The 9,481-nt window shown below is 41.4% G+C and overlaps 2 protein-coding genes across 3 annotated transcripts; one reads left to right on the top strand and one right to left on the bottom strand.

Annotated features, from left to right (window-relative positions):
* The first annotated feature begins 182 nt into the window (after window positions 1–182).
* Window positions 183–6,166, top strand: cmtm6 (CKLF-like MARVEL transmembrane domain containing 6). 2 transcript variants are annotated; one of them, XM_062465247.1, is made up of 5 exons: window positions 183–512; window positions 780–906; window positions 3,717–3,893; window positions 4,014–4,112; window positions 4,477–6,166. In XM_062465247.1, the coding sequence occupies exons 2-5, from the start codon at window positions 784–786 to the stop codon at window positions 4,627–4,629; spliced, it is 552 nt and encodes a 183-aa protein (XP_062321231.1). In that variant the 5' UTR covers window positions 183–512; window positions 780–783; the 3' UTR covers window positions 4,630–6,166. The 2 variants fall into 2 exon arrangements, with proteins under 2 accessions (XP_062321231.1, XP_062321230.1); XM_062465246.1 differs by having other exon boundaries at window positions 185–512; window positions 777–906.
* cmtm7 (CKLF-like MARVEL transmembrane domain containing 7) lies at window positions 5,139–9,433 on the bottom strand. The gene is made up of 5 exons (XM_062465248.1): window positions 9,128–9,433; window positions 8,324–8,500; window positions 8,045–8,143; window positions 7,699–7,780; window positions 5,139–7,432 (listed from the first exon to the last, which is right to left on the bottom strand). Exons 1-5 carry the CDS (start codon window positions 9,239–9,241, stop codon window positions 7,419–7,421), a joined length of 486 nt encoding a protein of 161 aa, XP_062321232.1. The 5' UTR covers window positions 9,242–9,433; the 3' UTR covers window positions 5,139–7,418.
* Between the last annotated feature and the right edge of the window lie 48 nt (window positions 9,434–9,481).

Below are 9,481 nucleotides of genomic sequence, written 5' to 3'. Positions count from 1 at the left end.
CTGACTTTAAATTCGTACCTAAAACGCGATATACAAAGAAAGTACAAATGTATTTCATTGTGTAAATCATAAAAGTTTGTATTTTATTCGGACAACAGAACCACTGAAAGACCTACACCAACATCTGGTGAGACAATAGGCTTGTTGCCCATGAGACTTTGCTTTGCGTTCTCGAGCAGAAGCAACAGGTAGGGTATGAGTGCGCGCACTTAGGTGTGCCGTAGGTTACGGCAGAATTTACCTACTTTTCTCCTACAACTTTCTTGATAGTTTAGGATACACTACATGGGAGGGATTGCAATAGATGCTGTAGATTTTCTCCAATTGTTGCAACACGTCTGTTTTTAAAACTCTGCTCGCTAGCCGCCCACCTCATTCAGCCGGTGGGGTGGAGACTTTAGACAACACGCGGAAGTTGAGTTGAAGATCGAAACAAAAGACACCGTGAACTATTGTAGAGAGAAGTTACTTCACGAGTAATTCTTTATTGCTGATTTAACCCAACAATACACGTGAGTTTGTTAATACTTAATGATATTATTTATTATTAGGCTTACACATGTCACCCTCCAATGCTCCATTTATCTGAATTACATAGGCCCAGGGTATAAAGTTATTGTTTACTCGTAGTTGCATTTTCCACTAGTTTTGCCTAATGGGCTTTAGGCCAAAGTATAGTTTTTTTTAAACGCGTCCCTTCTCCTTACTTTTGTGTGTGTGTCTTCATCTGCAACCTAGCCTACTTTATGTCGGTTAAACGGACATTTATCTTACAGCAGTAGCATGGCGTCGGTGGACCAAGTCTATAGTTCAACAACTGTACCGGAGACCAAGTCCAGAAACTGTTTCACAGTGCCAAATGAGTTTTTAGGTAAACCACGGTGTCTGATAAAACTTGTTGAAGTGGTAAGTGCTCCATCGTTTGTCATTAATCCAACCTTTAGACTAATAAGTCAGCCTGTCTTGTTTCCTAGTGGCAGTAAGGAGACAGCTATTGGGGTTTGGAATGGGACCATACAGTCCTGTCAATGACTAAAATGTGCAGGTGACATCTAATGCTGAGGTTAAGGTCTCATTCTATGTTCTTGAGAACTGTTGTAGTGACCACACCAGAATGATGTGGGATAACTGGTTTGGTGTCACCCGCAATTAGTGTCATGCTTTTGTGGTGCAAGTTTTTCACAGAACAGTATTGATATAACAGGCCTACTCATTTAAAAGGCTATCGTGACCAGTGTCCGACTGGTGTCTAAGGGGGAAGTGAAAGTGCTGGCCTCGGTGTAGCAAGCTACTGGACCAAAGAGGAGGGAAGAGCTGACAACAGCAGTTCTGTTATTCCTCAGAATTGTCAGGCTTGGGGTGGTAACTTTGCCATTCAATAGAAGTCATGATTGATTGGAAAGATACCACTCCAACACAAGCTTGTCTTGTACAGTATTTTTCAGACATCTCCCTGTTTACGGCCAGCCTGGTCCTGGATACGTGTACCTGAGAGGTTAGTTGTTGTTAGGGAAGACAGGGAGACAACACAACAACGCTAACAAGACATGTAGGTGGGCATTTTAAAGCTCATTTGATCTTAAAACTGGGGCTGAATCCATGACTGTGTTTATTTATACTCTAGGTGCCAGACACAGAGATCCAGCTCTGGCTTGTTAACACGGCCTTGTATTTGTGGTCACACTGAGTCCCTTCACACACTAACTAGAATCAGGTGTTTGCAATACAGCTCAGCAGTTCACCCCTAATGAAATTAGCAGACAGATGCTGAATTCCTTTGCTGGGTTTATTTTAAACCTGCTGCTTCCTCACACATTATCACCCGCTGCCAGATTGTATGTATGTGTTGCCTGTTTCATCTTTGTTTTGCTTCCAATACAGACCACATTTCAGAAATGTGGGTTTTGATTCCTCTTGGGAAGCATGACAGCACTTACAGAACATGAAAGACCCATTCACTCCCTTTCCTATAGACGTCTGTGTAATGAGGAATATATTGAAAGCTGCAAAAGAGCCTCTAACAGATATTTACGAATATACAGTAAATGTATATATATATATATATGTATATAGGCAGTAGATGATAGGCGTGTGCCAGAAGATGTGTAATCAAATACAGTACAAATCTTTTGGACCCAAAACAGAATACAAGCACATTTCAACCTCTGTCCCTGCCTCTCAACCACACACAGACACGCCCTTTCACAAACTTTCATTATAGAAACCCACCCATGGATTGCGAGAGGAAACTGTGGAAAGAAAGTATTCCAGCGGCTGCTGTGTTTTACGGAGCTCTATCCTCCATCTGCTCGTAGTAAACCTCCAAATATAGACTCGCAGCCTCGTCAGTACAGCTGGCTCTGTCTGGGCCAAGAAGCGGCCTTGTGTCTTATTCCTGAGGAAGTGGCCCTGCCCTCTTCCTATGAACCAGTGGTGACGCTTCCTTACGGAGGTCTTGTCTCACACAGGACCGCACACCTCAGGGTGGTACTGTGTGTACATTTACATTTAGTCATTTAGCAGACGCTCTTATCCAGAGCGACTTACAGTAAGTACAGGGACATTCTCCCCGAGGCAAGTAGGGTGAAGTGCCTTGCCCAAGGACACAACGTCATGTGCCCCGGCCGGGAATCGAACTGGCAACTTTCAGATTACTAGCCCGATGCCCTAACCGCTCAGCCACCTGACTACATGCACCTCTTAAATCGACAGCTTAGCCCAAACTCACTCCTTAGTTGGGAGTTGTTGTTTGTCAGATTACTAAAGCAGTAATATTGGGAGGCGGTCACGTGTTTGCAGATCACAGGACTAGTAATCGATTCCAGGCTGCGGTTAGCAAGGGAGGAAACAATAGTAAGGAAAGCACCTGTATCATATGCCTCGAGAAACGGAGGTTTCAATATCAGCCGTGGCTCTGCCTGTTTTGACTGGAGAGAACATCTGCTTTCATCCCGAGATGAAGTGTTTGTGTGTGCTTGTGTGGGACTAACTTAATAAAATAAAAGGCGTTGTCTGACTAGCTCTGTCACAGTCCAGACACTACTCTATGAATAATACTGTCAGGTCAGTGCGTTGTGAAAGGGAGTTTGTTTGCAGATGGCTTTGTGTTTGTTCTTCTGTTGCAAAAAAAAGCAGCATTTAAGGGCTGCCAGTTGTAGCCATTTCCACACGTCAACACCCTTAACCCTTGTGTTATCTTCGGGTCATTCTGACCCATCAGTCATTGTGACCCACCGTCGTATTGCGACAGATTTACCGCATACAAAGACAAAGTGAAGCATTTTCTTTTAACCGTTGGGCTGTCTCAGACCCCCCACATTGCAAAGGTTAAAAGAAAATTATTTTAATTTGTTTTTGTATTGGGTAAAATTGGGTAAACACAACAATGGTTCGTTATGAACCTTTGGGTCATGTGACCCGAAGGCAGCACGAGGGTTAAAGGATATGGAAAAGGAACTTCCTTTGGCATGGGCAGTAAACATGTTTTCTTGGAACTGTTCTTGTTGAGATGAGATCAGAAAACCCAACTGTCCGGTTTGAGCTCTAGAATGAAGCCTTCCTCTGTCCTCATAAGTATTGGAATCCTTCATCTGACACAAAGCATTTGTTTATTCTTCAGTTGCAGAAGTGTGTAGCTTCTTGGTTCTTAGGTTTGGTGGCGCCACCTGTTGGTGAGAGAGAGTTGTGGTTAAAATGGTGTGTGTTTCTTTCCTCAGCTCCTGTCGTTTGTAGCGTTCATCCTGGAAGAGGTGGTGACAAACTGTGCGAGTTGTGGTTCACTCTACTTCTTTGAGTTTGTCAGCTGCGCAGCCTTCCTCTTCACAGCCCTGCTCCTCTTCCTCCTCACCACCAAGTGGCATACAAGAGTGGGCATCAACTGCTGGTCTACTCTAGTGAGTTGTGTGTGTGTGTGTGTGTGTGTGTGTGTGTGTGTGTGTGCATATTGTATATGAAGGGTAAAGTGTGGACTGGTAGTTGTTTCAGGCTGTCATTCTGACTTGTGCTGCTTGCAGGATTTTTGGTACACTGCCGTGGTCTTGGGCTTGTTCCTCTTCGCCTCCATCTTCTTTGCTGCTGACAATGGAGGGACGGACCTGGAGAAGGCTGCAGTGGTGCGTTCTCTCCTCTTGGGGTTTCATCCAGCCAGGAGACCTGTTAGCCAGCTAACTTTACATTAAATGGTTAATTTAGGTATTAGGTATACTATTTCAGTGATATAATAACAGCAGGAAACAGCCTAGTGGCTTGGTCATTTCAGCTCTCCCAAACAGCTGTGTAAACTATTTTCCATTGGGCCTTGTTAATACTCATATTATTCCAAATGAAGTGTACATGAGCATAGTCAATCTCCACAGAGGGATTTTTTAAGGCAGCTGTAGCAGGTTTAGTATGCTCATAAATGTAGTAACCACAAAATAGCAGTGTGGCTGTCATAATTGATGTCATTTCTTCATGTTTTTCTTGTTTCTTTTCTAGGCCTTTGGAATCCTGTCCTCCATTGCTTTTGCAGTGGATATTGGGATTTTTATAAAACTGGAAGGACTTCCTTTCAGAGACCAGACAGTCATAAGGAACAGGGATTCCAACAGCGGGCCAGCAGAAGTAGAGAAACTCAACACAGAAGAATAGTTCACACTACTTGTGTGGAGACCACTCGATATTGCATCAAAATGGTTGTAACATTATGTATTTAACATTGATATCTAAAGGACAGAGGGCTTTTTAAATTACTCAATTTTGAACCTGTTTTTTTCGTCCAAAACATTCCCTGTGATCATTCCCGGGTTGATATTTTGTTCGGAGCAATCCTAATTTGTAAGACATGTAGTGCTTCCTCCCTGTGATCATTCAGCTTTCCCTAAGCAGTGACCATGACCTCCCAGACTGACTTAAGTAGATGGGCTTCTATCCCAGTGTATCTCTCTCTGTGTTTGGTTCTGCTTATCTCACACTTAAAACACAGAACTGGAAGAACCCAATTTATACACTATACAGTATAAAATATTTGTATTTTCATATTTTTGAGTTGCTATTGTTATTTATATTTTTGAAAAACTACACAAATACTTTTTAAATTGTTTTTAAATAGTTCATTAGGTTTGTAAAAAAAAAAACACAAATCAAAACTTTCAATCACATTGTTGAAGTTATAATTTATTTTGGCGTTTATACTGAAATTGATTTGTCTATAGAGATTACAACTTGTGTGTTTTAAATGATGTATTCTGCTGTCTTAGACTTGTCTAAGGCTGTTGACCAGCCATACCCATCGCCCCTATTGTGGAGTTACACCTGGATGGCAAGCAGATATATAGTGAATACCATTCTGTTGGGATTCCATCATTTTCTTTTCATCAGCATGACCTTGTGTGCCTTAATGAATATAGCTTTGTATGTGAAAGTGTGGAGTATGCTGATATTCAGACCAAATAAATCTGTGTCCCTAAACTTAAGTTTACATTTATGTAAGAGGCAGTGATGTCAGACATGTTCAATAGAAATGTTTGCCCCCATTTTTGGTTTGTATTTAGTTGTGCCCATTTTATTGCTAATGTTATGCCCAGTACAGGAAGGGACTGCAATACGACTAGACATGCTATTGCCATCTGCTGGATTAGGGAAAATTACCAAAATATCCGACTAACCGAGCTTTGCAGCCTACATTTTTTGGGGAAGTGATAAAGACGATAAAGATTTCACACGCACTCATAGTCCATAGTTGTGTTTTTTGGATTAGCTTGTGATTTACCTGACAGCATGTTGATATACTAAGTGACTTTGCGGTCAACCTTGCCGCTAACTAAAGGAGAGCATCACTGTCAAGAGACTGGAGTACATGGACAACCAAACCCCAGCTCTCTTAGCCTAGCCAGTGTGTCAGAATGAAGGATTCATTTAAGGATTGATGGGATGTAATGTAAATTTAAGACTACTGACAACTGTCTTGTGAAAATCTGGCAAAAAAACATGCTGTTAAGTACCATGTTAAATGTGTGAGTGGCTGAGTGTCATGTCAGTGTGGTAGTGTAGTGTTTGTTAGAGAGATAATCTATTGGATGCAAGTTAGGTCACATGGTCTTGAGGCTGTAAATCTATAAGTAGGTGTCCCTTCTCTGTAAACTGTACCTATCCACGTTTATATCATACAATAAATACCTGAATTTTGCTTCATGTTCATGTCCTCTGTATGCTAGAGCACACCGATGATAATAACTCAGTCCTTTCTCCAACCATAACTTTAAAGGAAGTGCAATAAGCCACCAGAGGGCATTGTTGGCTCACAAACTGCTGGCTAACTACCTAACTCATGTTTCCACACAGGCCACTCACAATCCAAACAGCTCTACAGACATCTCACTTTTGATCCTCCTTCCCATCTCCCTCTAGCGAGATGGTCTGTGTGTTGCACTACACTGGTCCAGGAATGGGCAAGCATATTTCTCATACCTGTCATTTGTTCATAATTATGTCAAACTCCTATTGCTGTGAGGGATCTAAATACACACCCTTAGGAGTGTGACTCTAGACAAACACTCCAGTGTGTTACTGATAAAGCATGTACCACATGTTATCATTCATTATAAGTTGCGTTGGTCCTTGTCAATGATAGATAACATGTTCTTAATCACTGAATCAAAGAAATGTACACATTTTGACTTCAATCAAAAAAGCATGTTTCTTTTTAATTCAACTTATAAAAAATTCTAACTATCAAAGACAAATCTGAGGTTAATTATGCATGGCATTGTGAGCAAGCATGTTGAAGCTTAAACAACACTGTCTGTGGTAGCTGAGGCACTCAGAATACAATATACAGTCATCTGGATCTGAATAGGAACTGCATCTTGTCAGTTTACTATTAATGCACCACCTGGAAACACATAGGTACATGTAGAGAGGTACTGATATCAGAGCATCATAGTTTTGATTATTAATCTACCAGTGGTTTTTGGTAACAAAGGTTCATAGTGCACTTTAAAATAAAATACTGAAAAATAATAAATAAATACGTACTCACAGCAAACATTTTAGACACTTTCCACTCCTAACAACCCCAACTAGCAGTTTCACCTGTACAGAACAACTACAAGCTGCTGAAACAGACCCAGGAGGTATTACAATCTCAGCAGATGGTCCACTAAAAAATAAATTTAAATATGCATGCAATGTATGCAAATGCATCTTTAATAAAAACCTAGATTGGGGAATTTGAGAGCACTCGATCCAGAGCTGATATGTTGATTCTTTAAGGGGAAAGAAAACATAACAGTAGATATTTTTCCAATACTGATTTGGATTTAAAAGGAAAACAGACATGGGGAGTTCTTAGGCATTGAAAGTGACCATCACCCAGCACACTGATAATAATAATAATTGAGCCGCCTTGGAACTTCAGAGCATGGCAAACTTGATCCCTTTTAAACAGATGCACCTACAACAGACACAGAGAAAGATAGAACGATGGAGAGAGGGAGGAGGAAAGAGAGAGACAGTTAGAAGGATTAAAAGGAAGAAGACTGAATTTCTGAGTACAGCTGTTACATGACAAAGCCCCCACGACATACATGTCTGCAGGCACCATGTAGAGAAACAGTGTCATGATTCAATTCGAGTGCTGTAACCAAATATTTTTTGTCGAGTCAGTCATGTCACTAAGCAACAGAGTGCCTGAAAACTAGTGATAATCATTTGACTTACTGGTAGGCTGGGAGCCACAGGACACCTTGTATGTAGTCCAAAGACTGACAGCCAGCAGGAACGTGGCTATGAAACCAAACACCTGACAGAGTACAGGCTTGGAGTCAGTTCAGGTTGAATCCTCTCGTAATTTAAATTATACTACTGTTATATAAAGTACTTATGTGAAGCATTTCTATGAAATGAAGCTATTCTTAAAAGGTAGGGCTTGGTAGTTGAAGCCCCACATAAACATTAGATCAAAATGATCAAATTTCTTCTTGTTCTCAAACTCTGGAGCCAATTATTAAAACCATAGAACAGCAACAGTGATGTAATCCGAGTGGTCATCAGTGAGGTCACTCACCGACCCGGCCACCAGTTCAGACACACCGCGACCCTCTACAGCTGCTACAATGGAGGCTATGCCAACCAGGATGGTCCCCGCGGCATAGTGGAAGAACTCCTAAAACACAAAGCTATATTTGGGTTCACATTACCCACCTGTGTGTGTGTCTGTGTGTGTATGGAGGGAGGGGGGGAGTAATGAATGGCCATAGGTGTTTTGTAAATTCCAGAGAGAAAAAACCCAACAAAGTGATGCAAATTGCAAGAAAGAGATTGAAATGTGTGTGTTGTCGCTCACAGTCAGAGTCCAGTTGATACAAGGGATCTTGCTCTGCAGCCGGAGCAGGTACATGAGGTAAAAGATGAGGAAGGCGATGAGGAACCCCAGGGTCACCACCTCAAAGTAGCGGAAGGCTGACCAGTTTGTCCATCCCCGGGCCAGATGCACGCACAGAAACGCTATCAGGAGTGCCACCTGGAAACGCACATCGGTTTACTTATTATCCTGATGGATTTTAGTTTAGCTCAAACTGGGAGGTAAAATAATTTGTCATTAATATTTTAAGTGAATAATAATAAATACATCTGAATCAGCATTAGCAGCATGAGCAGAAATAGCATTTGTAATGCGCCTTTCTTGCACTCAAACCGCTGAATGGAAAATAACCCTCAACAGGACATGAGTTATTTGTTAGCCAGGAAATTTGTTACTAGTATTTCCTGAAAACGCAGAGGGTAGATGCCAGTGTGCCGCCGAGTTGGGCTGGTGTACATAGTGTGACCGGGTTCTCATGACAGATTTACTAGGAGGGGTTTGAATAGGACGTAAAGCTAAACATCACCATCATTAATAGAGTTTAAACACCCCATTTTCAACATAAAAGCTATGAGTGTGGAAAAAAATATATACTTTGAATACGTGCGAAAGGGAGAGTATGAAAAGTCGTCTCAAAACTCGCAAACTAATTTTGAAACTGCGTTGTTTGAGACCCTACGTCCACATCATCATATAATATTAGCATCAGAAAATGTTTTTAATTTCACAAAAGTTTCATGGCTTTAGTATAGCAGGCTGTGGGGGAACGACATAATCTGATCTCACCATTTGAGCGATCTTCAGTAAGCCTTGTGTGGAGCGGGTGTAGCCAATATTAAAAAAACCTCCATCAGAAGTCGATGTTGTTGTAGTAGTGGTAGTTACAACAATGTGAGACATTTTGATATTTGTAGAAAAAAACTATTAACAAGATATATCAACCGTTAATACGCCGGTGTCCAACAGTACGCAAAAGTCTGTGCTGTTCTGTTACCCGTGTCTGAGTCATGGGGGTGGGGTTTTCAGCAAACGAGCAGTTTCAACATCAACGGATTTACTGTAGACTTTTACTTCATGGCTGAAAATAGGAAATCCACAATCAACAAGTATAATCTCCGAATTAGGCCTAGCCTACTCATG

This window comes from Osmerus eperlanus, chromosome 7 (genome assembly GCF_963692335.1).
Source record: "Osmerus eperlanus chromosome 7, fOsmEpe2.1, whole genome shotgun sequence".
In the NCBI taxonomy this organism is placed as follows: Eukaryota; Metazoa; Chordata; class Actinopteri; order Osmeriformes; family Osmeridae; genus Osmerus; species Osmerus eperlanus.
This window is presented reverse-complemented; position numbering and strand designations above follow the sequence as displayed.

Coding starts and splice junctions, on each gene's coding strand:
- cmtm6 (XM_062465247.1), top strand. CDS start 784: ATGGCGTCGGTGGACCAAGTCTATAGTTCAACAACTGTACCGGAGACC. Junction 907..3,716: donor TGATAAAACTTGTTGAAGTG/GTAAGTGCTCCA, acceptor TTCTTTCCTCAG/CTCCTGTCGTTTGTAGCGTT. Junction 4,113..4,476: donor ACCTGGAGAAGGCTGCAGTG/GTGCGTTCTCTC, acceptor TTTCTTTTCTAG/GCCTTTGGAATCCTGTCCTC.
- cmtm7 (XM_062465248.1), bottom strand. CDS start 9,241: ATGTCTCACATTGTTGTAACTACCACTACTACAACAACATCGACTTCT. Junction 8,144..8,323: donor GTATCAACTGGACTCTGACT/GTGAGCGACAAC, acceptor TTTGTGTTTTAG/GAGTTCTTCCACTATGCCGC. Junction 7,781..8,044: donor CTGAACTGGTGGCCGGGTCG/GTGAGTGACCTC, acceptor GTACTCTGTCAG/GTGTTTGGTTTCATAGCCAC.